Source organism: Eurytemora carolleeae, unplaced genomic scaffold (assembly GCF_000591075.1).
Source record: "Eurytemora carolleeae unplaced genomic scaffold, Eaff_2.0 scaffold202, whole genome shotgun sequence".
NCBI lineage: Eukaryota > Metazoa > Arthropoda > Copepoda > Calanoida > Temoridae > Eurytemora > Eurytemora carolleeae.
In genome coordinates this window covers 221,047-244,386 of record NW_019396233.1, presented here as the reverse complement: position 1 = coordinate 244,386, position 23,340 = coordinate 221,047, and the positions used below count along the sequence as shown (strand labels likewise).

The 23,340-nt window shown below is 34.2% G+C and overlaps 1 protein-coding gene across 6 annotated transcripts; it reads left to right on the top strand.

Annotated features, from left to right (window-relative positions):
- The first annotated feature begins 6,140 nt into the window (after nt 1-6,140).
- On the top strand, nt 6,141-23,039 carry LOC111698827 (ensconsin). Of its 6 annotated transcripts, none has more exons than XM_023469272.1 (20): nt 6,142-6,283; nt 7,203-7,276; nt 8,240-8,333; nt 8,657-8,778; nt 9,262-9,350; nt 10,089-10,257; nt 10,655-10,779; nt 12,077-12,193; nt 13,226-13,429; nt 14,369-14,444; nt 14,835-14,955; nt 15,161-15,301; nt 16,427-16,624; nt 17,723-17,899; nt 18,286-18,456; nt 19,303-19,418; nt 19,941-20,225; nt 21,168-21,220; nt 21,311-21,415; nt 22,520-23,039. In XM_023469272.1, exons 4-20 carry the CDS (start codon nt 8,705-8,707, stop codon nt 22,531-22,533), a joined length of 2,235 nt encoding a protein of 744 aa, XP_023325040.1. In that variant the 5' UTR covers nt 6,142-6,283; nt 7,203-7,276; nt 8,240-8,333; nt 8,657-8,704; the 3' UTR covers nt 22,534-23,039. The 6 variants fall into 6 exon arrangements, with proteins under 6 accessions (XP_023325041.1, XP_023325040.1, XP_023325039.1 ...); XM_023469271.1 differs by having other exon boundaries at nt 12,077-12,385; XM_023469273.1 differs by lacking the exon at nt 13,226-13,429 and having other exon boundaries at nt 6,141-6,283; nt 12,077-12,385.
- Nucleotides 23,040-23,340: the final 301 nt, after the last annotated feature.

Sequence of the window (23,340 nt, the reverse complement as noted above, 5' to 3'; positions counted from 1 at the left end):
GGGGTCTGGTCAAACCATCTTAAAAGTGGTGTAGTACAAAGATATTTTGGACATAGAAGGAAACAATCCGAGCCCTCCAATTTTCATCAGTATATGCAGGGAAATTGTTACTTCCTAAATCGGGGAAAAATTATATAGTTTATTCAAGGTTGATTTCTACATATTTACCAATACCCCCCCCTCTTCTCTGCTACGCCCCCTCCCCTCGAGTTATGCATCATGAATGCAGGTGCTGGGTTTCCTAATTTTCCTAATTCATGCACACTGCCTAGATACATTATCGATTTTTCCATAAATTAGTTAATTAAAAAAATACCCTTGGCCTTAACATCCCTTTTTTATTCACTCATATCTATCTATCAATCATTCCTCTCCTCTAAACCCTATCTATCTATCTATCTATCTATCAATCAATCATTTCTCTCCTTTAACCCCTATCTATCTATCTATCTATCTATCTATCTATCTATCTATCTATCTATCTATCTATCTATCTATCTATCTGTCTATCTATCTATCTATCATTTCTCTCCTTTAACCCCTATCTATCTATCTATCCATCTATCTGTCTATCTATCTATCAATCATTCCTCTTCTTAAACCCCTGGTGTGCATATATATATCTCTATACATCTTCTGTAGTTATCAATCATTAATTAATTCATTAATTCATTAATTCATCATTCCAATAATTCATTCCTCTTTAAAATATTTCTTCCCTTTTGTCGTGAAGTTTACTTTTTTCATTGACTCTTTCATTCATTCACTCATTCGCCATCCTTTTTAACATTTCATCCTTTCTTTTTATCTTCCTTTCATCCTTTTTAACATCCTATCCTTTTTTTTATCTTCCTTTCATCCTTTTTAACATTTCATCCTTTCTTTTTATCTTCCTTTCATCCTNGGAATTTTCCCCGCCTAAGGGGAATTCATGGACAATGAAATTTAGGAATTTTCAATAGGTGTACACTGTACACTATACAATTCGTTAAAAATTAAACAAAATTGTTAACACCTTACAGGTTTATATATTAGCTAAGTTAATAGATCCAAAAAAAACCATCTTTTTAGTTTTCAGGGGAGGGGCTTAGCTTAATTATTGATTATAAACAGCTTAGCTAATCCCCGAATTGGATTTTAATTATAATTAAAGCATGAAAACAAACACAGGGTCCCAGTAAAGACCAGGTGTGTAACGGTTAAATCATTATATTTAGATCTTTGTATACAGAATATAGATTAGAACGTGCCACCCCTTCTCCTTCTCCTCTCCCTTTCTTCTCTGGCCCTGCCGACCCTACCTCTATCTAACTCTGTGCATAAAGCAAACCAATAAAATATCTTAACCTAAATAACAACTTTATAAACCAAACGAATTTCAGGCTAAAATGTAGTAAAAGATACAGCGAACCAAGTGAGAAAATATATATTTTGCTGACGTTTCGATGATCTTAATCGCCGACTCAAGACGATAAAATCGAAGTGAGATAGATTAAACTTAAAATGATTGGGTTTCAAGACCTACCAGATGTTTTAGCAGGGTCTGCAGAGGCAATTAAAAATACGGGTGAGAATTGATACACTTTTTTTTCTTCATATTCTTAGTTTATATCTCCTTTTTTTTGTCTTTTTTTCCAAAAAAAATTCCCAACAACTGTTCTTTAACTCTTATTTAGTTTCTTCATTTTATATAGCATTTTTTTTGGTCTAATTTATTTTTTAATACATTTCTTTATTTCATTACAGATCACTTTTTTTTGGAATTCAATATTGATTTTTTCTATATGTAATAAATTTCTAGGGTTAATATTAAATCTAATTCCCCCCCCTGCCTTTCGACATAGACAGGTATACATATATTGGATTGATAGACTTAATAGCACCCTACTGAGGAATTTATTACCCCCTCCTCCAGGACTAAAACTCCCCTTTCATCCCCCCCAATACCTCTTTAGTAAAAATGAATAATAGGTCATTATAGATTATTTATAAAAAGTGTTAATTTCCCCTGTTTTACGATATGATTAACGCGTTTTTACATTTTCCCCTAAAATGTTTTTACTTATCCGCCCCTCCCCCGCCCCCTTTTTATGCATTTAATCCTTTTCATGTTTTGAATTATCATTTAGTTTTCTTTTGAAGAGAAATATTTTCTTTGTTCGCTGTATTTAATTAGACTGACACAATCTAAGACGTTTCTTTCTAGATATTATGTGTTCTCTCTTCATATTATGCCTTTTTCATCTCTGAAGGAATTTGTGGATTTTTCAAACGTCTGCCATGTGAATTAATGAATTGCTTAACGTGTTGAGCTTGGGGTACTGGAACTTTTGAACCGTCTGTTTGTCCAATATTGTCTGCAGAACTAGCTGAACCGGATCCACTGGATATTTTGCTCCCTGGATCAGGGCCGTAAGGAAAAAATCTATAATCCAATCTAATGTGTAATTATACAAAAGAAATTGAAGAAGGAACCGGTTTCAGGATCCATATTTTTACAAACCACGGATTCTGATCAAATTTTAGGGATCATTATGAACACCGATGTACTTTGGGGAGTCCTGTTTGTATTTTTGTCCAAATTGTTTGTATCGCAATATTTCTTATTTTCCTCAATTGTCTGATTTGTCTGATTATATCATCTAATGCATGGACACAGTTAGAGTCAGCAGGGTGCCTGTGTACGCATAAATTTATGTAATTACAACATAATCCTACGCAGTTAACTACGCACATACTAACTTACAAGCAGCTTTCAAGCATGTTCAAGCATCATCATATACAGGGCTTACCTATAAAATATCACTTCAAAGACGACTTTCTAAAATCTAAATCATAATCAGTAAAGTCTAATCTTTACCCTGTATTCTCTTATTTATTCTATTTTTGATTTGTCAGTGCAGGGGTGTAAATTTCTTTAAAAATCATTCAAGCCCCGTTTTAAAAAATTTTCCCCCCTGAAGTTAGGTTTGTTTCATAAAATATTAATAATAAATAATAAATAATAAAATAAGTATTAAACTAGTAGAAATAAATATATAACTTATAATAAAATAAAATTATTTTTAGTTAAGAAGTATAAAAAAGGATATGCATGCCTTTTGATGTTTAAATTTTCATTTGTTGACCCCTGTGTGCGTGTAAAAAGCTAGACTAACAGACTATTATGACAGTCTGAAAGAGAATACAAAGAATGAAATGAAAGACGACGAACCTATAACCCAACTTTCTCTACGTTTGATGGCGTCATAATCCACCAAGTTGACGTCAAAAATGCGCAAATATTTGAATAATGTTATTGTCCTGTCTTGGCTTTAATATGAATTGTGAAGTAAGGGGGAATTTTCCCCGCCTAAGGGGAATTCATGGACAATGAAATTTAGGAATTTTCAATAGGTGTACACTGTACACTATACAATTCGTTAAAAATTAAACAAAATTGTTAACACCTTACAGGTTTATATATTAGCTAAGTTAATAGATCCAAAAAAAACCATCTTTTTAGTTTTCAGGGGAGGGGCTTAGCTTAATTATTGATTATAAACAGCTTAGCTAATCCCCGAATTGGATTTTAATTATAATTAAAGCATGAAAACAAACACAGGGTCCCAGTAAAGACCAGGTGTGTAACGGTTAAATCATTATATTTAGATCTTTGTATACAGAATATAGATTAGAACGTGCCAAATTTTATCTTTTTGGTTGAGTAATTTTTAAACTCTCAGTCAGATATATTCGGATAGCTTTTTATTTCTATATCTTTTTGGTAAATATTTGAACATTCGTTTAAAGAATTTAAGCAACACAGAAAAATGCGAACGTAAGGGATCCATAAAAATTGACAGAACAAACGAATTGAGCAAAATTTGAATATGCAAGATGAACAAAAAAATCCAAATGCATTTAATTAACAAATTTACCAAAAAGAAAAAAAAATAATTCAATTGATCTTAAAAAAGATGGCTAAACTCAACTTTATATGAACTAAATTCAATAATGGATTTAAAAAAAATGAAATAATGTTTAATATAAAGAAATGAAACAAATGGAAGAAATGGAGAAATGCTTGAACAAAATGGATGAAATTGAGGAAAATGAACTCGAAATGAACGAAATGAAAGTAACAGTAAAGTTTAGATAGATAGATAGATATTACACCGGAAATCGAACATGACCAGTTAGGTGCAGAGTAGCGTAACCAGGTGGTTGAAATCAAGGAAGGTGGGGGGGTGTTGGTGATATTTTTCGGAAGTAGAGAATTGTTAGAAATTGGGAATATACAGTGATCTGGGCGGTCTGGGGGGCCCACAATGGGGTCTCTTGCAGATTCCAATTCCTTATGATTCCTTACAGTGATGGTGAAAGCTTGAGAGCTTAGATAGACACTAGGATACTAGACACTAGGACACTAGACACTAGGATAATATACACTAGGATACTAGACACTAGGATAATATACACTAGGATACTAGACACTAGGATAGTAGACACTAGGATAGTAGACACTAGGATACTAGACACTAGGATACTAGACACTAGGATACTAGACACTAGGATACTAGACACTAGGATACTAGACACTAGACTACTAGACACTAGACTACTATACACTAGGATGCTAGACACTAGGATACTAGACACTAGGATACCAGATCCTAGACACTAGGATACCAGACACTAGGATACTAGACACTAGGATACAAGACACTAGGATAATAGACACTAGGATAATAGACACTAGGATACTAGACACTAGACTACTATACACTAGGATGCTAGACACTAGGATACTAGACACTAGGATACCAGATGCTAGACACTAGGTTGCTAGCCACTAGGCTACTAGACACTAGGCTACTAGACACTAGGATACTATACACTAGGTTACTAGACACTAGGATACTAGACACTAGGATACTAGACACTTGAATACGGCACAATAGGATGCTAGACACTAGGATACTAGACACTAGGAAACCAGATACTAGACACTAGGATTTCAGATACTAGACACTAGGATACAAGATACTAGACACTAGGATACAAGATACTAGGAAACCAGACACTAGGATACTAGACACTAGGATACAAGGCACTAGGATAATAGACACTAGGATACTAGACACTAGACTACTATACACTAGGATGCTAGACACTAGGATACCAGACATTAGGATACTAGACACTAGGATACAAGACACTAGGATACCAGACACTAGGATACTAGACACTAGGATACAAGACACTAGGATAATAGACACTAGGATACTAGACACTAGACTACTATACACTAGGATGCTAGACACTAGAATACTAGACACTAGGATACCAAATACTAGACACTAGGCTGCTAGACACTAGGCTGCTAGACACTAGGCTACTAGACTCTAGGCTACTAGACACTAGGCTACTAGACACTAGGTTACTAGACACTAGGATACTAGACACTAGAATACTGCACAATAGGATGCTAGACACTAGGATACTAGACACTAGGATACCAGATACTAGACACTAGGATACTAGACATTAGGATACTAGACACTAGGATACTAGACACTAGGATACAAGACACTAGGATAATAGACACTAGGATACTGAATTAAGAATAATATTCCTCTACGGGGAAGGAGAAAGTCCCCTACCCCTCCTCCCTCCTCCATTCTGTAAACCATTGTTTATTATGAAAATAAGTTAACACAAGATTATATTTCATTATCAGCTAATGTCTAGACTAACATTACTAACACTTAAATGATAAGTCGGTATTTAGAGGGGGGGGGGGGGGGGGGGGGAGGCAGTAATTAAAAATAATATATTTTTCTAACAAGTTATATTAATAAATTAACAAATAAAGGTTGGTTGCCTGTACCTTGATTTTAAAAGCTTTTATTATTAACCACTAACCAGAGCTGAGAACTTTTGTATTGGATACTTATGCTAATAATCCCGGATTCTTGATCTCGATAGTTATTTTAGTTATCCCTTCAGGGTATTATATATGGCGGTATTATAAATAAAGATTAAATTAATCTGCAGATTAACAAAAGATCGAGATCAAGCATTGATCTCGATATTTACAATACTGAGCTCGGTTTTTTATAATCTTTAAATTTAAATAAAAAAAGTGCCGATCCATATGAGGAAAATCCGCTAATTTGTGCTATATTTAGGTCGAGTGGATTTGGCGTCCAAAGAACGGGAAAGAGAGGAAAGGATACGACGAATCAAGGAGCAACAGGAGGAGGACAGAAAGAAAAAGTTAGAAGAATTGAAGCTCCATGTAAGAATTTTTTTTACATAAATACATTTTTTTTGTTAAAGAAATCACAAAATTAACATTGACTTATTTGTTGGAACTTTTATAATTAGTCCTGGATTTACGTAGGAGCTGGCAATAGGTTTAAATGTGTAGGTAGTAACTTATTAATGCACGATTGGAAATATGTAAGAATTATTATTAGATGATTATTGTATACAAGCATAAGTAACCGGATTGCCCATACACATAAGTTTGTTCGGCAAGGTTGATTATTTTATGAGAATGATAGGGGAATTGTTTTTTGATGATTTCGGGGAAAAAAATGAAAAATTGGAAATCAAAAGGCAACTTTTTTCATTCTTTTTTTATACTTTTCACCCAAAAATTCATTATTTTCCCTTTAAATAGTTTTTTTACTAATTCAGGGAAAAAAAACTTTTAAAAAAAGAATTCGCGCAGGCATAAATAAAATCTGGGGAAAAAATTATTTTCAACGGAGGGGGGGGGGGATATTCACCTCTGTTGTTCGGTTGCCACTGCCAGTGCCCATCATTAATCATATTTTTTTAATTGTCAGAAAACGGTAAATTTGCTCAAAATAACACCTATCCTAGGGTACCTACGGGGCACATTTTACTTGTAGTGGGCTACGGTACTGGGTGGCCCTCAAAAATATGACAAAGGTCGCTTTACAACGTAGTTTAGCGCACCGCCAGTAAAGAAAATTCATTGCAAATTATAATAATGGACATTTTTTTCCATTTTTACTTTTTTTTACTTGTTTTTAATGTTCAGGCTTTAATATTTTTGACTAAATTTTAGTTTAAACTAATTGCAATAAAATTCTTTCATTTAACTAAATAGACTAAACTCATATTAATAATTAGATCAGTTAGTTTAAATTTTTATGATTTACGTAAAATACTTTATTTGTCTGTAGGCGATAAATGCGCAAAAGTTTCGTGAACAGCAAGAGGCCGAGAGAAGACGACATATCGAAGATTTAAGATCCAGGTTGGTTAATTGCTTGATTGTTAAATTGGTTGTTCTGGTTATTGTTAAGTTTTTTATTAGGTCGGTTTATTAATTGGTTGGTTTGTTAATTGGTGGGTTTATTAATTGGTGGGTTAATTAGTTGGTTGGTTTTTAAGTTGGTTAGTTAGATAATTGGTGGGTTTATTAATTGGTTGGTTGGTAATTTGGTTGGTTGGATAATTGGGGGGTTTATTAATTGGTTGGTTTGAAATTTGGTTGGTTAGATATTTGGTGGGTTTATTACAAGGTTGGTTTAATGATTGGATAGTTTATCAATTGGTTAGTTTGTTTATTAGTTGGTCGGTTTAATGGTTAATTAATTGGCTGATAAATTGGATAGTTGTTTTATTGTATTAATCTTTTATTGATGGGTTGATATTTTTGATTTGGAACATCCTTTATTTGGTTGATTGGGCTATTAAATAATTGATTAATTGATTGTGTAAACTTTGTTCTAATTTTTTTGGATTCCTTGTTTGATTTATTTTATATATTGTCTAGCGAATGGATATTGTTGTTGTAATAATAAGAGGCTTTTTATTTAACCTAATAAGCTACTCAGACCATGAACTATACAATAAATATGATATCTATTTCATAGTGTTAGTTTTTTTCCTTTTCCAGGGATTTCTAATAATTCCCGTAGCTTTATAATAATTCCCGGGGATTTCTAAAAAATCCCGTAGCTTTATAACAATTCCCGGGGATTTCTGATAAATCCCGTAGCTTTATAATAATTCCCGGGGATTTCTAATAATTCCCGTAGCTTTATAACAATTCCCGGTGATTTCTGATAAATCCCGTAGCTTTATAATAATTCCCGGGGATTCCTGATAATTTACGGTGATTTCTAATAATTACAGCCAATTTCAAACATTCCGGCATAAAAATTATTCCCGCGGATTTCTAATAATTCTTGCGTATTTTTAGACTTTTTTTTAGGGATTTCGATCGTCGGCAGCAGGTTGAAGAAAGGCGTAAAGAGTTAGAGAGAACAGAACTAGAGAGAAGAGAAGCAATTCTTGCAAAAAATAAGGTACTTATTTTTTAGAGGCACTAGTGAAAGGATATTTCAAGTGACCAATTTTTATGAGCGCCATCATCAATTACAACAGTGCAGTGCATAAACAAACAAAAAGTCTGATTTCTCGAAATTCTTTTTTTAAATTTGTTAAAATAATCAATTTTCAGAAGAAAAAATATTCATCTTAACGGTGCTCATTGAAATGTTTAAATGGTACTTTAGTTATTGGTATTACTGGCAGTTAAAATTCAACCAACGTTAAGAAATTGACAACTTTAGCTAACAGAAATAAATGTTCAAGAGTTTCGTTATGATTTTTTAAACACCAATTTTAGGAGCGCGAGGAACGATTAAATCAACAGAGAAGAAATTCACGCGGAAATATGGAATTTGCATTTGGGAGCTCTGCGCCACGAATGACAGATCAAAGAGACTCCTCACACTGGGGCTCAAGAAGGTAATTAGTTTCGGATTTGCAAAGTGGAAACTTTTCAGATAAAAGCTTTCAATGTCATTTTTACTCAGTTTTACTTTATCTGGTTTTTAACAATTAGTTCATGAAATTGAATTATTTACTGTTTAATACAATGTTCAGTATTTTCAATTTGCGATTTTTTGAATACATTTAAAACAAATTCTTAAGGTACTTTTTTATACATTTTTAAACGGCATTTTTCATAAAAAATGAATTTCTTTACGTAAGAAAACCCTATTACTTATGTCGAGTGAAAATTTTATAATTTATCGTTGACTTCATTTTCAATTGATTATTTTTCTTATAATTTAATATCAACTTTAAATGAATTTTAAAATTCAAAAACATTTATTAAAATTAATATCTTTGAATCCTGTTCGACCATTAACCACAGTTGGGGCCGTAAGAGGTCACATAAAATATAGCCACTTAGGTATTTTTAAAATTCTACTTTTTGTTGTGTAGTATATTCGAGCGAAGATCTGTTGAACGTGATGTGGATTTAAAAAACAAAAGAACAGCATCAGCCCAGGCTCTTGACAGAAACAACGAAGGTATGGTACAACAAAATATTTGAGAAATCAGCAAAGTACAAAAACGTTGTTGAGAAACCTAGCGCCATCTTTTAAAAAAAATCTGCTGATTTCAAAAATTGTGTTTAAAAAAAAGTATAACAAAATTTCTATGTCTATGAAACTTTTCAGTCTTGTGAAGTAATAATATAAGCACAGCACAAACTAATTTAAGGCATGGTCCAAACTTGACTGGTTTGATATCGGCCCATGCCTACAGTCAACTTGATATCGTAAATGCTAGCACTTACCACAATAAAGTATCAACACCTTGATCTAACGAGGTTGCCTCACACCAGGGGTATACATTTTCCTGAGAAATTATCCCCCCCCCCCTTTAAAATATTTTTTTTTCAGCATGTTTGTAAAGTTGTTTTTTGTTGCTGAAATAGGGGAAATAAATGAATTTTGGGGGAAAATGGCAGAAAAAGGGGATTGAAATTGCCAGTTTTCCAAATTTTTGATTTCCCCAAAAAATCTGTGAAAATAATTTTCATTAGAAGTGTGGGGGGGACTAATTCTACAAAATATATACCCCTGCCTCACAATGTAAATTTAGTATTGTATTTTGTATTTACTTTAAGCCATAATATTGTAATATTGTAATATTGTGACCTAGCAAACGTTGTAATCTAGGTGATGGTTTAAAACCTTCCTTCTGTATCTTTTTTCTTCTTTACTAACCAACCACTATAATTTCATGCTAATTGCTATTCCTAGACTCAAAGTGGATTCGCAATTCTCGAGCTGCTCGTATTGGCGAGCCATTAATCAAGCCAAGATCTAAATCTAAATCGCAACCGGTGTCTCCAAGTCGTGAATCGCTTCCTCCTTGGAATTGGGTCGTGCGCGACATTGACATTGGAGACACAAAGTCTGATTGTGGCGGGTACAATGTTCAGACAAAATAAAATTTTGGTAAAATGTCAATTTCTTTTTCAGGGTAATACTTTTTTTTCAATATTCTCAATTTTAATAGTTAAAGAAAATATTCACAACGGTGCCTTCATGCCTTTAAAACCTTAGCATTCAAAAAATTATAAATTGTATTTTCAGTCACAAAAAAAGTGACTTGCGGACTTATGCTGCAGAAAAGACTGAAGAGGAAGGAAAAGTACAACATTTTATACTTCCAAGATAAAAAGTGACATTAGAGTTCTTTTTTCCCCTTAGACAAAGCTTAAAGGTACTGCTGTAAAGTCTCTGAAATTCGGGGTATACATTCTTAAATAAACAATTGTTATTTTATTTTAACGGTTTGTAGAACATTGTACCCGTCACAATAGGATCCGATTATATAACAAATCCACGGAAGATTTAAGATTTTGGCCGCCATCTTTCCGAGCAGCCATTCCTAGAACACGGTCCAGACATGACTGCAGTTTCGAACGGGGAACTTCATTTATCCGGGGTAAACTAATCAATCAATCAGTTTAAATAATTTTATTCATTTTCAGCACGTTTGAATTTTATTTGGTTTTATCGGTTGAATTTAGTTATTTTTTATTTTGTTTTTATTTTAATTTGGGCAAGACCAGAGTCTGACGTCATCATTTATTGCAGTATCATGCAATTTGTTGAATATTTTGCAACAAGATTTGCACTTATCTCCACCGCAGGCCATGTTCTTCATGTCTAACTATTTCAATGCATATGCCATTTCTAATTGAACAAATGACACTCAATTCAATGAAAATCTACCAAGATACTTAAGTTATGTGACTGAAACAAAACTTGCAGCCTGAGATAATGTTCAGAAAATATTTTCAAAATTATGTATTCTAAAATCACGAAATGGGGAACATATATATCCTTTACAATTTAGCAAAGAATGAAAAAATCATTTCATGGTTTGTTTTTAATTTATCTTTTTTCTCTGTAACGATATTGTGAAGAAGTATCTTCCAGATTGTTGGAGGCTGCCCCCCCTCCCCCCCCCCTCCCGCCCTTTCTGCCTTTCTAGCAGTTACCAAAGGCCACTAGAGTGTACACAACAGCTGAAATATTGCGAATTTTCGCCCAAATACTGGATTCTGAAATGGCAAGGTGTGGCTTTGAATTATTTTATTTAGTTGAATTATGCATAGAAAGCACACTGTGCATTGTTGTTCAGAAAAATAGTACCAAGTATTAGTACAGAAAGAGTGTTCATAATTGTAATCACAAAATAAGATTTGAAGGAAACATAAAAACTTGCAATGGGATTTTTCTTCTTTCCCAGGACAAAAAATATTTTTCTACTAAATATTTCATCTCTAAATTATCTTTTTGTGCATTTATGATTTACATCGATTTTTCAAGTTTTCTGATGGATGTAGTTTCTAAATGGCATGGTGATTATGTAAAATATGTTTGAATATTTTCAAGCTGTTAGTACTAAAGTCTATGCATAAATTTGCATAATTATCATAATTAGCATAATTATCATAAATATCCTCCCAATGATAATATTTGACAGATTCTACACTGCAAACTAAAAAAATGCTGTTTTTTAATTTAATCCTGATTAATGGGTCCCCCTCTAGATGAAATTTGATTTTCACTTATTTCTTTTTCTCTTTCTTTCTTCTTAGTTTCTTATTTTTATTTTCTTGTGTTATTTACAGCATTTATAAAATTCTGTCGTGGCGGTCATTTTGAAATCTAGCAATAAAAATGGCCGCCATAATGCTGGATCTGGAAAGATTTCAGTTCCTAATTGTCTGCAGGGGATGAGACTGGAAACAGCTTCACTGCTGCACAGATGGGTGCGCATAGGCGTAGAACTGATCTGATACCTACCATCTTGATGGGGCGGGACAGGGGATCCACGCCCAGTACTCCAGGTAGAGCGGTCAGTATGTCCCGTATTGACCAGCTGGCTATACCCCGCTCCCAGCTTGGTAAGGGCATGTCTAAGAGTGTGAACAGTAAGAGCATGTCCCACCTGGCCCTGAAGAAGACAAGTGGCCAGGCTGCTAACAGGACTACAGGACATCAGAGGGCAGCTACAGCAGCCCAGCCAGCTAGAAAACCAGGTGGGTCAACCCTCTTCCAAACAACCTTTACATTAATCGACAGGAATTAAAGAAAGTTAGTTCAATTTCCTCTCCTGTCGCGCGATGTAAAGTTTTTAAAAATCTTTCTCTTCCATTTCGGTTTATGGACTATTAAACTCCCAATGTCATTTTTTTTCAAAGGCTTGGGATTGCTCCCCCCCCCCCCCTTCTCTCAAAATTTCCAAATTATTTTCTAAAGGGCTCTCTATGCACATTTCTGGAGGCAGCACAAAGGTAATTGCATGAATATTGTATCATGTATGTTGCTTGAATTTTGCATGAAATATACTCCACACCTCTGCACGATAGTTTAAAACGAACTCTTCTAGTTTTTTTTAATCATAGACATAGTTTATAATATTTAGAATGATTTAACTTGGTTTAGATGTTTAAGGAGATGCAAATTATTTCTAAATAAATATAGGAAATAATTTAGTCTGATTTTTTCTCTCTTAAATCTTGAAGTCATTGTCATTGATAAAAGTTTAAAAGGATTAATTTTGATTTTTTTATGTATTTTAATTTACAACTTGATTAGTTTACACAAAGTATTAATATAATAGTTTGACTGCATGAAATTCCATTGAACTTCTTCCTTCCTAAACAAGTTTATTATTGATTTCTGTTCTAAATTTAAAATATTTCCCAGAAATAAATTCATGTTTCAAACTTGGGTTCTTTCAATTTTCTGTGGAAAACGTGTAACAGATATGTCTTTGAAGCATTGTTAACAGAAAGGATTTTATCTGTTTCATTTTTTCTTTTCTTTTCTGATTGGTTTGTGTGATATTGCTTTACTAACGTATACCCCGCCTTTAGGCCTATCCCGTGAGAACAGCACTGCCTCCCGGCCCTCCAGTGCTATGTCAGGCGGAGGGCGGGGTCAGGTTCGCCTTCGCTCCGCCCCCACACGTCGTCCTCGTCCCTTGAGCATAGCAACTACAGGAATGACGTCCTCTACCAACGGGATGACGACCTCTATGTTTGAGGACAGACAGCGACCTCAGCTGCGGAATAAAGCCTGTACGTGTGTTTGTATTTATTATTTTACACTTACACGCCTAGATTTACATGAAGTACATTTCCCCACGACATCTTCAGGGGTACACAGTTTCTAGTATATTTGAAATGTTTTTGCAAATTTTAGTATGTAGGAACAAAAAACTATTTTTAGCGGAAAATAAATTAAAATTTTTTATGGTAACGGCCCAGTTCTTCAAAATACATACCCCCTATAAAAAACAAAAACATTGTTCCCTTTCCTATAAAACCGGGTGTTGTACAGAATAAGTAGTTGTATAAATTGAGGATATATTGTTAAGACCTAATATTATCTTTCTCTTAGAAATAAAAATGCGGCAAGCAATGTACACTGTACAGTGTACACTCAGCTGATTTATGACTCTTCCCGCATTTTTACTTTTACGAGGAAGACGATATTATCTCCACAATATATTACTAGCTGTGGAGAATTAAACTAACCTTTTGTTTTTGTGAGTGAAACTAACTATTTACACTAGATAGAAACATTGTGTGATTTTGTTTTATTCCTCTTCTTTTTTATTATGGGGGGGGGGGGCGATAGTTAACATTAAAAGAATGATTTGATTTGATTTGATTTGACCTTAGCTTAGGCGTTAACGCTTTCCTGGATTAGAAAATTGGGGTTGACATGAACATTAAAATGTCTACACAATTTCTTGAGAAATCTACCCTCCCCCCCTTCTTTTTTTTGAAAATTATTTTCCCCTGCTTTATCAGAAATGTTCTAGTGTTATTTTTATCACTGAATTTATGTTTTAAGGAGAGAAAACAAAAACAATTTGGATCAGAAAACGGAGAAAATAACTTCACAGTCCGAATATTTTCATTTTTTTCAATGAAATCTTTTTAATCCATTATTTCCCCTGAGATTTAGAGCATTTGTTTCTACTTGTGACTAAAAATCTATTTTGTATTCAGCTGCTACTCCCAAGATGGACAGGATGAAGAGAGCTAAAAGTGTGACCAGCGAGCATGGAATTGAGGATGATCAGAGGTAACAACTTATGAATCTCAAGCAAGGATCATGAATTTTCGAGATGCATTTTTTCTCATTTATTCTCATATTTTTATTTGGAACTTATTGAATAGCTTTTCTCTCAGAAAAATGATTATTTTCAGTTTTGGTTTCTCTAAGACTAACGGATTTATGTTATAGAGACAAGAAAGGCAATAGTCGGAAAAAACACAAAGAAAAACAAAAAATTTTTCTTGTTACTCAGAAAGAGGTTTAAAGGGTACCACTGTGAGAATGACAAGCCACCCTTTTTATAAGAGTTAGTAAAAATTACGGTTACAGTCCTTAAAGCCTCCACATGCATTTGAATTGATAAATAAGTGATTTAACAATAACATGTCAATTGTTTTATAGATTTGTTCTTTGTAGGAGTAACAGTAGTAGTACAGCTAGCGGGCCGATCAACTCAGCCAGTACTCCGGTCAGGCCGAGTAGTGCGCGTAAAACTCCGGCGCAGGTCAAAGCAGAAGCAGCCGCGAGACGATCAAAGGTATGTTGTACAGTCGTATGCACATTGTACAATGTACATGGACAAAAAATGATAGAAAAAAAAAGATTTCACAAAGATAACAGTTAATACCCCTGAAGCTGAACTAAATCATTTTTTATCGTAATTAGTCTGTATCATATCTATCTTAAGTTAGACTTTTTTTTCCAGTTAAATGATTTGCGAATTTTATTGGATTTTTTCTCAGGTCATTGGACGAGCAGGCCCTCCAAAGACAGGGAAAGGATCCAACTCTGTTAGTCCCGCTCTCTCCTCGGACCAGCTTCATGGAGGAGGTGGGGAGGGACTGGAGGAGGGAAAGAGACAAATTACCCCAGATATTATTAAGGTAACCGGAAGTTTACGCTTGGGAAATTGCACATTTTGGGAAGTTGCCACTTGGGAAAATACCCCTGTGAAGATGCCGCTTGGGAAAATCCTTCGGGAAAGTTCCTAACCTGAGCCCGCGCTTAAAAAGCTTCGGCTCGGTTCATAATTCCTTAAACCCAGCTTTAAACCCTAATCTTAGACTCAACTGATTTACAGCTGCGAGATCTTAGACTCAATGAAAAAAAACCGACCTTGGTTGGTTTTAGTGGAAAATAAGGCTCGATGTTGAGTCTTGCTCTCATAAAAACTCGGAATGCGCCAATTCCTACCATGAAAATCCGCCAAATAGAGTATTAAACCGTTTTTAAACTCAACTCTGGAAATAAGATGCAGCTTGAATCTTTAAGCTCAAGCCGTAAGTAAGGCCCAAGGACAACTTAGACCTGAGTCGTATATTTTAGAAGTTTTTAAATCGCCAGCTCTGGGCAGCACGTTCTTTCCGTATTTAAAAAAAATCAAGTTTTTTTTCTATTTTTATGCGTCACTCAAATATCTATGATGATATATCTAAAAAATAGCAAAATCTTATACTCTGCATTCTACAAGTTTTTTTTTATCAAATTAAGCATTATTTTGAAACTTCAATCTTATCAATAATGTGGAAGATACTATCGTTATACTGAAAAGTGTTTATTTCTGTGAGATTCTGCATTGCATCTTATAAACAAAGAATGTGCAAGTCACTTTCGCAGAGAAATCGCAAATGAAAAGAAACATTTCAAAGAAACAAAAACATTGATTTATAGATTCATGCTTGATCAGGCAAAGCTTTCTAGGGTACCTTCGTAAATCGGGCATTGCCATCTTTTGCATGAATGGGGGGGGGGGGTCACTTGAAATTACGCTCACAGTCCCTTTAACAGTAGAAAAAATCAATTTTTTTTCCGGTCAGTCCTATATCTTATGACAGCGTCAAAATTTGCGAGTTATCTGAAAACCTAAAAAACTTAAATATTTAAAAGAAAGGAATAGTTCATTTAAAATATTGAAATAAAGCAGAATAGAGAAAAAAGTTTTAACGCTTCAAGTAAAATAATCCCTAAACTCTCTCTTAAGAGGAAACTTTATATTTCTCCTTCTTCAGGATAACGGGAAAAAGAACAGTTATGGTTCTATCTCTATGGAAGGAGGCGAGGAGAAGCATGATAAGGAAGGGAAGGAAGAGGCTGAGAATGAGAAGGATGAGGATGAGAAGGAGAAAGAAGATAAACCAGAGAAAAAGATTATTTCCAGTGAAGAAGAGGCAAAAGCTAAATTGGCTGAAAAGAGAAGGGAAATGAAGGCAATAAAATTAAATCAAATTAAAAAACATTTTTACTTCAAATGTTTTTTTTAACTCTTGCATGAATTCAAAATTAAACATAAATGAATCAGTTGATGGACAATTTTTTTATTGATATTGCAAGATTTTATTTTATTTATTCAACAAAAAGTGTGCCGAACATTCTTTGTAAATTGGCGAAATTTACAAAAAATTAGACTTTTAGGGCGCTTCGCGCCCTACATCTATTTCAACTTTTCATGGTGTTGTGTGAGCATCTTCTCTTTGTACAGTATAAAACAAAAACAAACAAAAAAGTTTGCGGATTTCATATATTTTTTTCGCGCATTTTCAAAATTTTACTAAAATAAAAAAACTTTTAAACGCAAATTTTTAAAATTTTGATCATTCATAAACCTTCCCTGTGGTCACGTGATGTCCCACAAAAAATTTGGGCCCGATCGGTCCAGCCGTTTTGACATTTATTGGATACAAACAAACAGACACCCAAACAGACAAACAGACAGACAAGCCAAATTTATATATAGACTAGAAATTCAAGGCGCTTCGCGCCCTTCTTTCTAGCCTTAGAGGGCGCGAAATCTCCTAAATTAATTGTGAACATGTTCTCTTTGTTACATCGTTAAACAAAACAAAAATAATTCCTAGATTTTCACAAAAAAATTCGCGGATTTTCAAAATTTTTAAAAATTTAATGACGATCGAATTTTGATGGAGACAAATATTTGAAATTTTGATGATTCATAAACCTTCCCTGGAGTCCCTAGATGTCCCACAAAAAATTTGGGCCCGATCGGTTCAGCCGTTTTGACGTTTATTGGATACAAACAAACAGACAGACAAACAAGCCAAATTTATATATAGATAACGGATATATTATTCACTTATTCGCCTCAAAGGTCAAATGTAAACCTTTCATGACCGCAAGAATTAAAAATTCTGCCACAACAAAATTTTGAAGTTTACAACATAAAAGAAAAGACAATTTTATGCACAAAACAAATGGTTTCGACGATAAAACATTAAAGAGCTACTTAAAAAAAAATAGCATGAAATGCTTTGAAAGCCATATATGTTATCTTATTTTTTTTATTTTAGGAGAAGAAGGAACGAGAGGCCGAGGTTGAGAGACTGAGGTTAGAAGAAGAGGAGAGGATAGAGCAGGAGAGGTTGAGGATAGAGGAGGAAGAGGAGAGGAGGATGGTTGAGGAAACAGAGAGGATTGCAAGTGAAGCAAGGAGGGCGGAAGAAGAGAGAATACAGAGAGCCATAGAGGTAGAGAATTAAAAAAATTTGTTAGAATTTTGTTTGTAATTTTTTTACACAGAATATTTTATCAATTTATCGGTTTAGTATAAAATTGATTCATTTATTGGTGTCGAATTGATTGCTTGCTTGGACGTTTAATTCTTTTTTTTGTTAAATTTTTCTTTGATTGATCTATTTCAATAATTCATTTAGTAATTAATAGTTTTTAAACTTATTTATCCTCGAAGTATCTAATCAATTCATTGATGAACTGCTTCATTTATTTATTTATCTATTTATTTTGTAGTTTATCGATTGATTCATCAATATTTGCATCAAGTAGTTGATTTTATTCATCAACTGATGGATTCATGATTGATTGATTCATTGATTGATTGCCTTCTGTTCTCCAGGAGACGGAAGCAGAGGAGAAGAGAGTGAAGGAGGAGGCAGAGAGGTCCCGGAAGGAGAAGGAGGAGAGTGAGAAGAGGAAGAAGGAGGAAGAGGAGAAGAGGGAAGCAGATCTCCAGGAGAAACTTAAAAAGGAGGAGGAGGAGAGGCAGGCCAGGAAGAAGAGGATTGAGGTAAACAATTAAATACATTTGGTTATCCTGTATCCAGATCCCCAAAAAAAATGTGGGGCAAAGTATTAACCAAATAATAGATTATATCTTCTCTCGAAACATAATTTCAATAATAGAAACCTGACATTTAATGGTCAATTAAGTTTTGGATATAAATACTTCCAGACAGAGAAAAATATTTATAAACTTGAATTTGATTAAATACTACTAAGCTGGACCTGGATCCGCAGTAAATCAAAATGGAATGAATCCCAATCACTTATGACACATAAATCATTTATATCAAATTTATCGTCTGCTTGACAATGCTTTACTTGTTTTTGACCTGTGACAAGGTTCCTCCGGCCTAGACAATCCGGTTGACCTGCTAATTTTGAATTCTATAAGATATCAGCCATTTAGGATACAAATTCACCAATTTGAAGGGAGTGACCGGCTAGACATGGTAGTTGAGCTGAGAATGCAGTATTGTAAAAATCCGTCAATTTAAATATTAGGAATTCTTCCAAATTATATTGGAAAATCTGACAAGTCAAAAAACCAGTCAGTTTGGGTTTAGATACGACCTTCCCATTAAATCATGGAAGGAACACAATCTACAGTGATAACCTGAAAGACCCTGAATTGATATAAAAATTATCAGACGATTTTAGGTATATATCTCTGGTAATATTAAACCCACAATAAATGCAGACCACAGTTTGGAAATGGCAGGACTAGGTCTATCTTCAGACTATTGTAATTCCAGGTCTTTCAGGTTATCACTGTAGTATAATTAAAAAAATAAATTGTCAAATTATAATACAGATTCTTTAAATTTTAGTAAAAAAACTGTTGTTAAATTAGGAGATAATGGCGCGGACTCGAGCTGCCAAAGAGACGCCGACCTCGACTCCGAAGAAGGAGGAGGTTGAGTCTGATAAACCTGCAGATATTCCTAGTCAACCATCACAACCACAGAGGTCAGATGGAATTCTGGGGTATCATATACAAGATGTTGTGATCTCTGTTTGTCCGTCTGTTTGTTCGTCCGATCATAACTCAGGAACACTTGGACCGATTTGCCTCAAATTTCGATCAGGAAACTCGGAATAGCCCCGGGAATGTTCTTGGTTTGGTTTTGAGATTCTAAATTGAGAAGGTCCAATTTTGTAGGGAAAAATAGCTAAAATCGTAATTTACGTCAAAGCGCGGGTAAACATTTGGACCTACTATGACTATCCTAAGCAATACTGGGTTACCAAGTTAGTATAATATATTTTACCTGAAAATAATCTCCCACTCCTCTTCAAAAATCATATTTTATTCCCTTGTATATCATGTAAAAATAGAAAAATATTTTCAAAAATTTTTAGTGTTAAAAGTAATCAGGGGGGGGGGGTTCCTCTTAATCTTCAAATTCAATCATGTTAATGAAAACAGATTTAAACCTTAGTTTTTACTAAAAACTAAAAATATTTCTGATAATTTTTTATATTTTTCAGTTTGGATACAAACGTGGATCCTACTACTCCAGATATTCTGGGAGACCTCTCCAGTTCTGTGCAGACAGAAAATGAGCGAAATCTAATACAAAATGGCGATGAGCATAAAGACGACCATTCCAGCCAAAATGGCGACCACAGCAGCCAAAATGGCGGTGATTCAGCCAGCAATGGTGATTTGATTAAATGTGACTCTAATGGTGAGCTAGAAAAGGGAGCATTAGACTCTCTTAGTAACAAAAGTGAAGATTCTCAAGCTTCAAATAAACAGTCTTCATTGCAAAGGTAATATAAATATTTATTTCTTTGGCTGCTCTGGGTTTCGTTTGGTGGTTAGTGTGTTTATATTTAAATAAAAGTCAAAACGGCCCAAATCTTTTGTGGTAACGAACAACCCAAGGAAGGATTATGACCACTGGCTAGTTGAAAAATTTTAAATTTTACTTCAATAAATATTGTGAAAAATTTGGGAAATCCACCAAAAAAAAACAGAAAAATTCGCGAAAATTTGTAACCCTATTTTTTTAATAACATAGAAACAAAAACATTTAATCGAGATAAATATGTTGTGAGAAAGATTGGCGCTACACTCAATATTTGTAAACCTAATTTGCAGTGCTTAGGATCCGGATCCTAATCCATTGTATCCGGAATATTTTGGCAAAAATATGCGGATCCACGGATCCGGATCCAAGGGGTAAAATATCAACCAAAAACTGCAAAAAAAAAAACTATTTTACTCCTAAAACCCAAATCTGAACTTTTGAAAAAAAAGAGAGATTAAAAAAATTCCTCATTTCTGAATGGTTCATAAGTTTTAGGACAAAAATAAGCGGAAAAAAAGTAAAATAAAAATTTGGAAATTATTTTTTTTGTTAATGAAAATTTAGTAAATCTTAAAGAAATCCGGATCCATTTTTTTCCAGTGCGGATCCAGGATCCGGATCCGCACCAAAATTAAATGGATCCTAAGCACTGTTAATTTGGTACAAATCAATGAGATTTAATTTTTTTATATTTAAAATTTACTCATTGTCAATTTTAAAGTCTGCTAAGCTGTAGATTATGAATATCAATTAACTATCATGATATACCACTTTTTGGAGCATATTTTTTCAAACTGATTTTAAAATGTTTAATTTTCTACATTATATAAATAGCAAAATATCAAATGTATATTGAATACAATATTTTACCTTCTCTATAATAATAATATTTTTGTTTCAGTTCGCTTATTGAGTTAGAAAACGGTAGCTCTAAAATGTCAGCTCTAGAAATTGGTAAGAAATTAACAGAAATTAACGAACTTAATTTTTTTATCTCAAAAACACATCTTTTCAAAATTTCTAAATAATTGAATTTATTTCCAGAGTTTGATGAAATCTTAGATCTTGGGTCAGAGGATAATAAAACCTCTTCCCAGCAGCCTCCACAACCTCCGATACTTGCATTCGAGCCCAGCTCTCAATCCACAGGTAATTCCCTGCCTCCGACTAATTTCTTTTAACCTCCGATACTTGTATTCGAATCCAGCTCTCAATACTCAGGTAATTCCCCGCCTCCGACAAATTTCTTTTAACCTCTGATACTTGTATTCGAATCCAGCTCTCAATAAACAGGTAATTCCCTGCCTCCGACAAATTTCTTTTAACCTCCGATACTTGTATTCGAATCCAGCTCTCAATACACAGGTAATTCCCTGTCTCCAACAGATTTACTCCATCCTCCGAACTTGAATTTGAGCCTAGCTCTCTGCCAACTGGTTATTTCACGCCTCCCACAGATTTCTTTTAACCTCCGATACTTGAATTCGAGCCCAGCTGTCAACCTACTGGTATTTCTACGCCTCCGACAAATTTCTTTTAACCTCTGATACTTGTATGCCGAGCTCTCAAACTATAGGTCATTCCTCGCCTCCGACAGTTTTCCTCCAACCTCCGAAGCTTGAATTTGAGCCCAGCTCTCTACCAAACGATTATTCCTGCATCAGCTATTGGTTAGGGTAAGACCAAGGAGTAAGGAATAGAAGGGAGATATAACTGACTCGGTTTGCCCTATCATATGATTATAAATGCTTTGCAGACGTGTACTTCATTTGAATAAGAAATATTTGTCTGATGTACAATTACTGCGTATACAATAACCTATTCTGAATATTTCTTATACAAATGGAGTACCCGTCTGCAAAGCATGCATAATCATATGGTAGGGCGAACCGCGTCAATTGTATCTCCCTTCTATTCCTTACTCCCTGAGTAGTAAGCGATTATATCAATACAATGAAGACGACTTTTTTGTTTAAGTTTTGATTGTTAACAAACTTTCTTCAATTTACAAGTTTACAAGTAATCAAAGAGACGCTTTTTTGATTGACAACATCTCTGTACTTCTATGTTTATGTGTATCCTTGCCCTTTAAGAGCTTGATATAAATCAAAATCGAAATCAAAAGTCGCCTTAATTGTATTGATATAATCGCTTACCACTGTATATTTATTACATTCACTTCAGTTATGGGACATGGCATGTAGGACATCCTTAACTCTCTGATTTGATTTTATATTTAGATTTTTGTTTCAGATTTGATGTCTTGATCAGCTGCAGAAAACCAGGGTGTGCTTCATTCTTTATAAACAAGATGGCCGTCACTAATAAGATGGCGGTCACCAAGATGGCCGTCACTAACGTTACTAACGTTGGGAAGGATGTTTCCCTCCCAACGTTAGCATGCCCGGACGCAGCTCCCGGATTCGATAATATTTCAAATTTTACATTTCAGTTTTAAAAACTGCTGTTATTACTCCCCTGCTCTAAATCACCCCGGAGTTAGATTGCTTCAGTCCTTGTTTCTTCCGGTTTGACCGGATTCCGCTCCAAACTGGTTTTCGAATGCACAACTTCCTAACCGTGCAATCCGCGAAAACTGAGTTTCCATATCTACGAGTGCTGCATTCAGAATCTACCAAAAAAAAGGACGCTCAATGATTTTTCTGGCAGATTTTCTCTCCGCGTTTTATCTTTGTGACGTTTAATGTTTGAGCTCTATGACATATTTCTGTAAACTCAGAATTCCTTAGAATATATAAATATAATATATATATGTCATATAATATGCATTATGTACAGGGTGTCCCACGAAACATGACAGTATGCAGGACGACTTGAATGTCGTCTTGATTTTCTTTTTGCGTTATTCCAGTTTTTCGGTCGGTTGGCCGGCTAATATTTAGCTTAAAGTCTAGGCTAGGTCAATATTTGTGATATCACTATTAAATGTTAAAAATTTATCTTTCCTAGCTCTCGTATCATATAAATAAATAGCGGATATAGATATATCAGTTATTCAATTTAATGTGAAATATTTTTATCTTTTATTTTATGTTAATAATTATATTTTATAT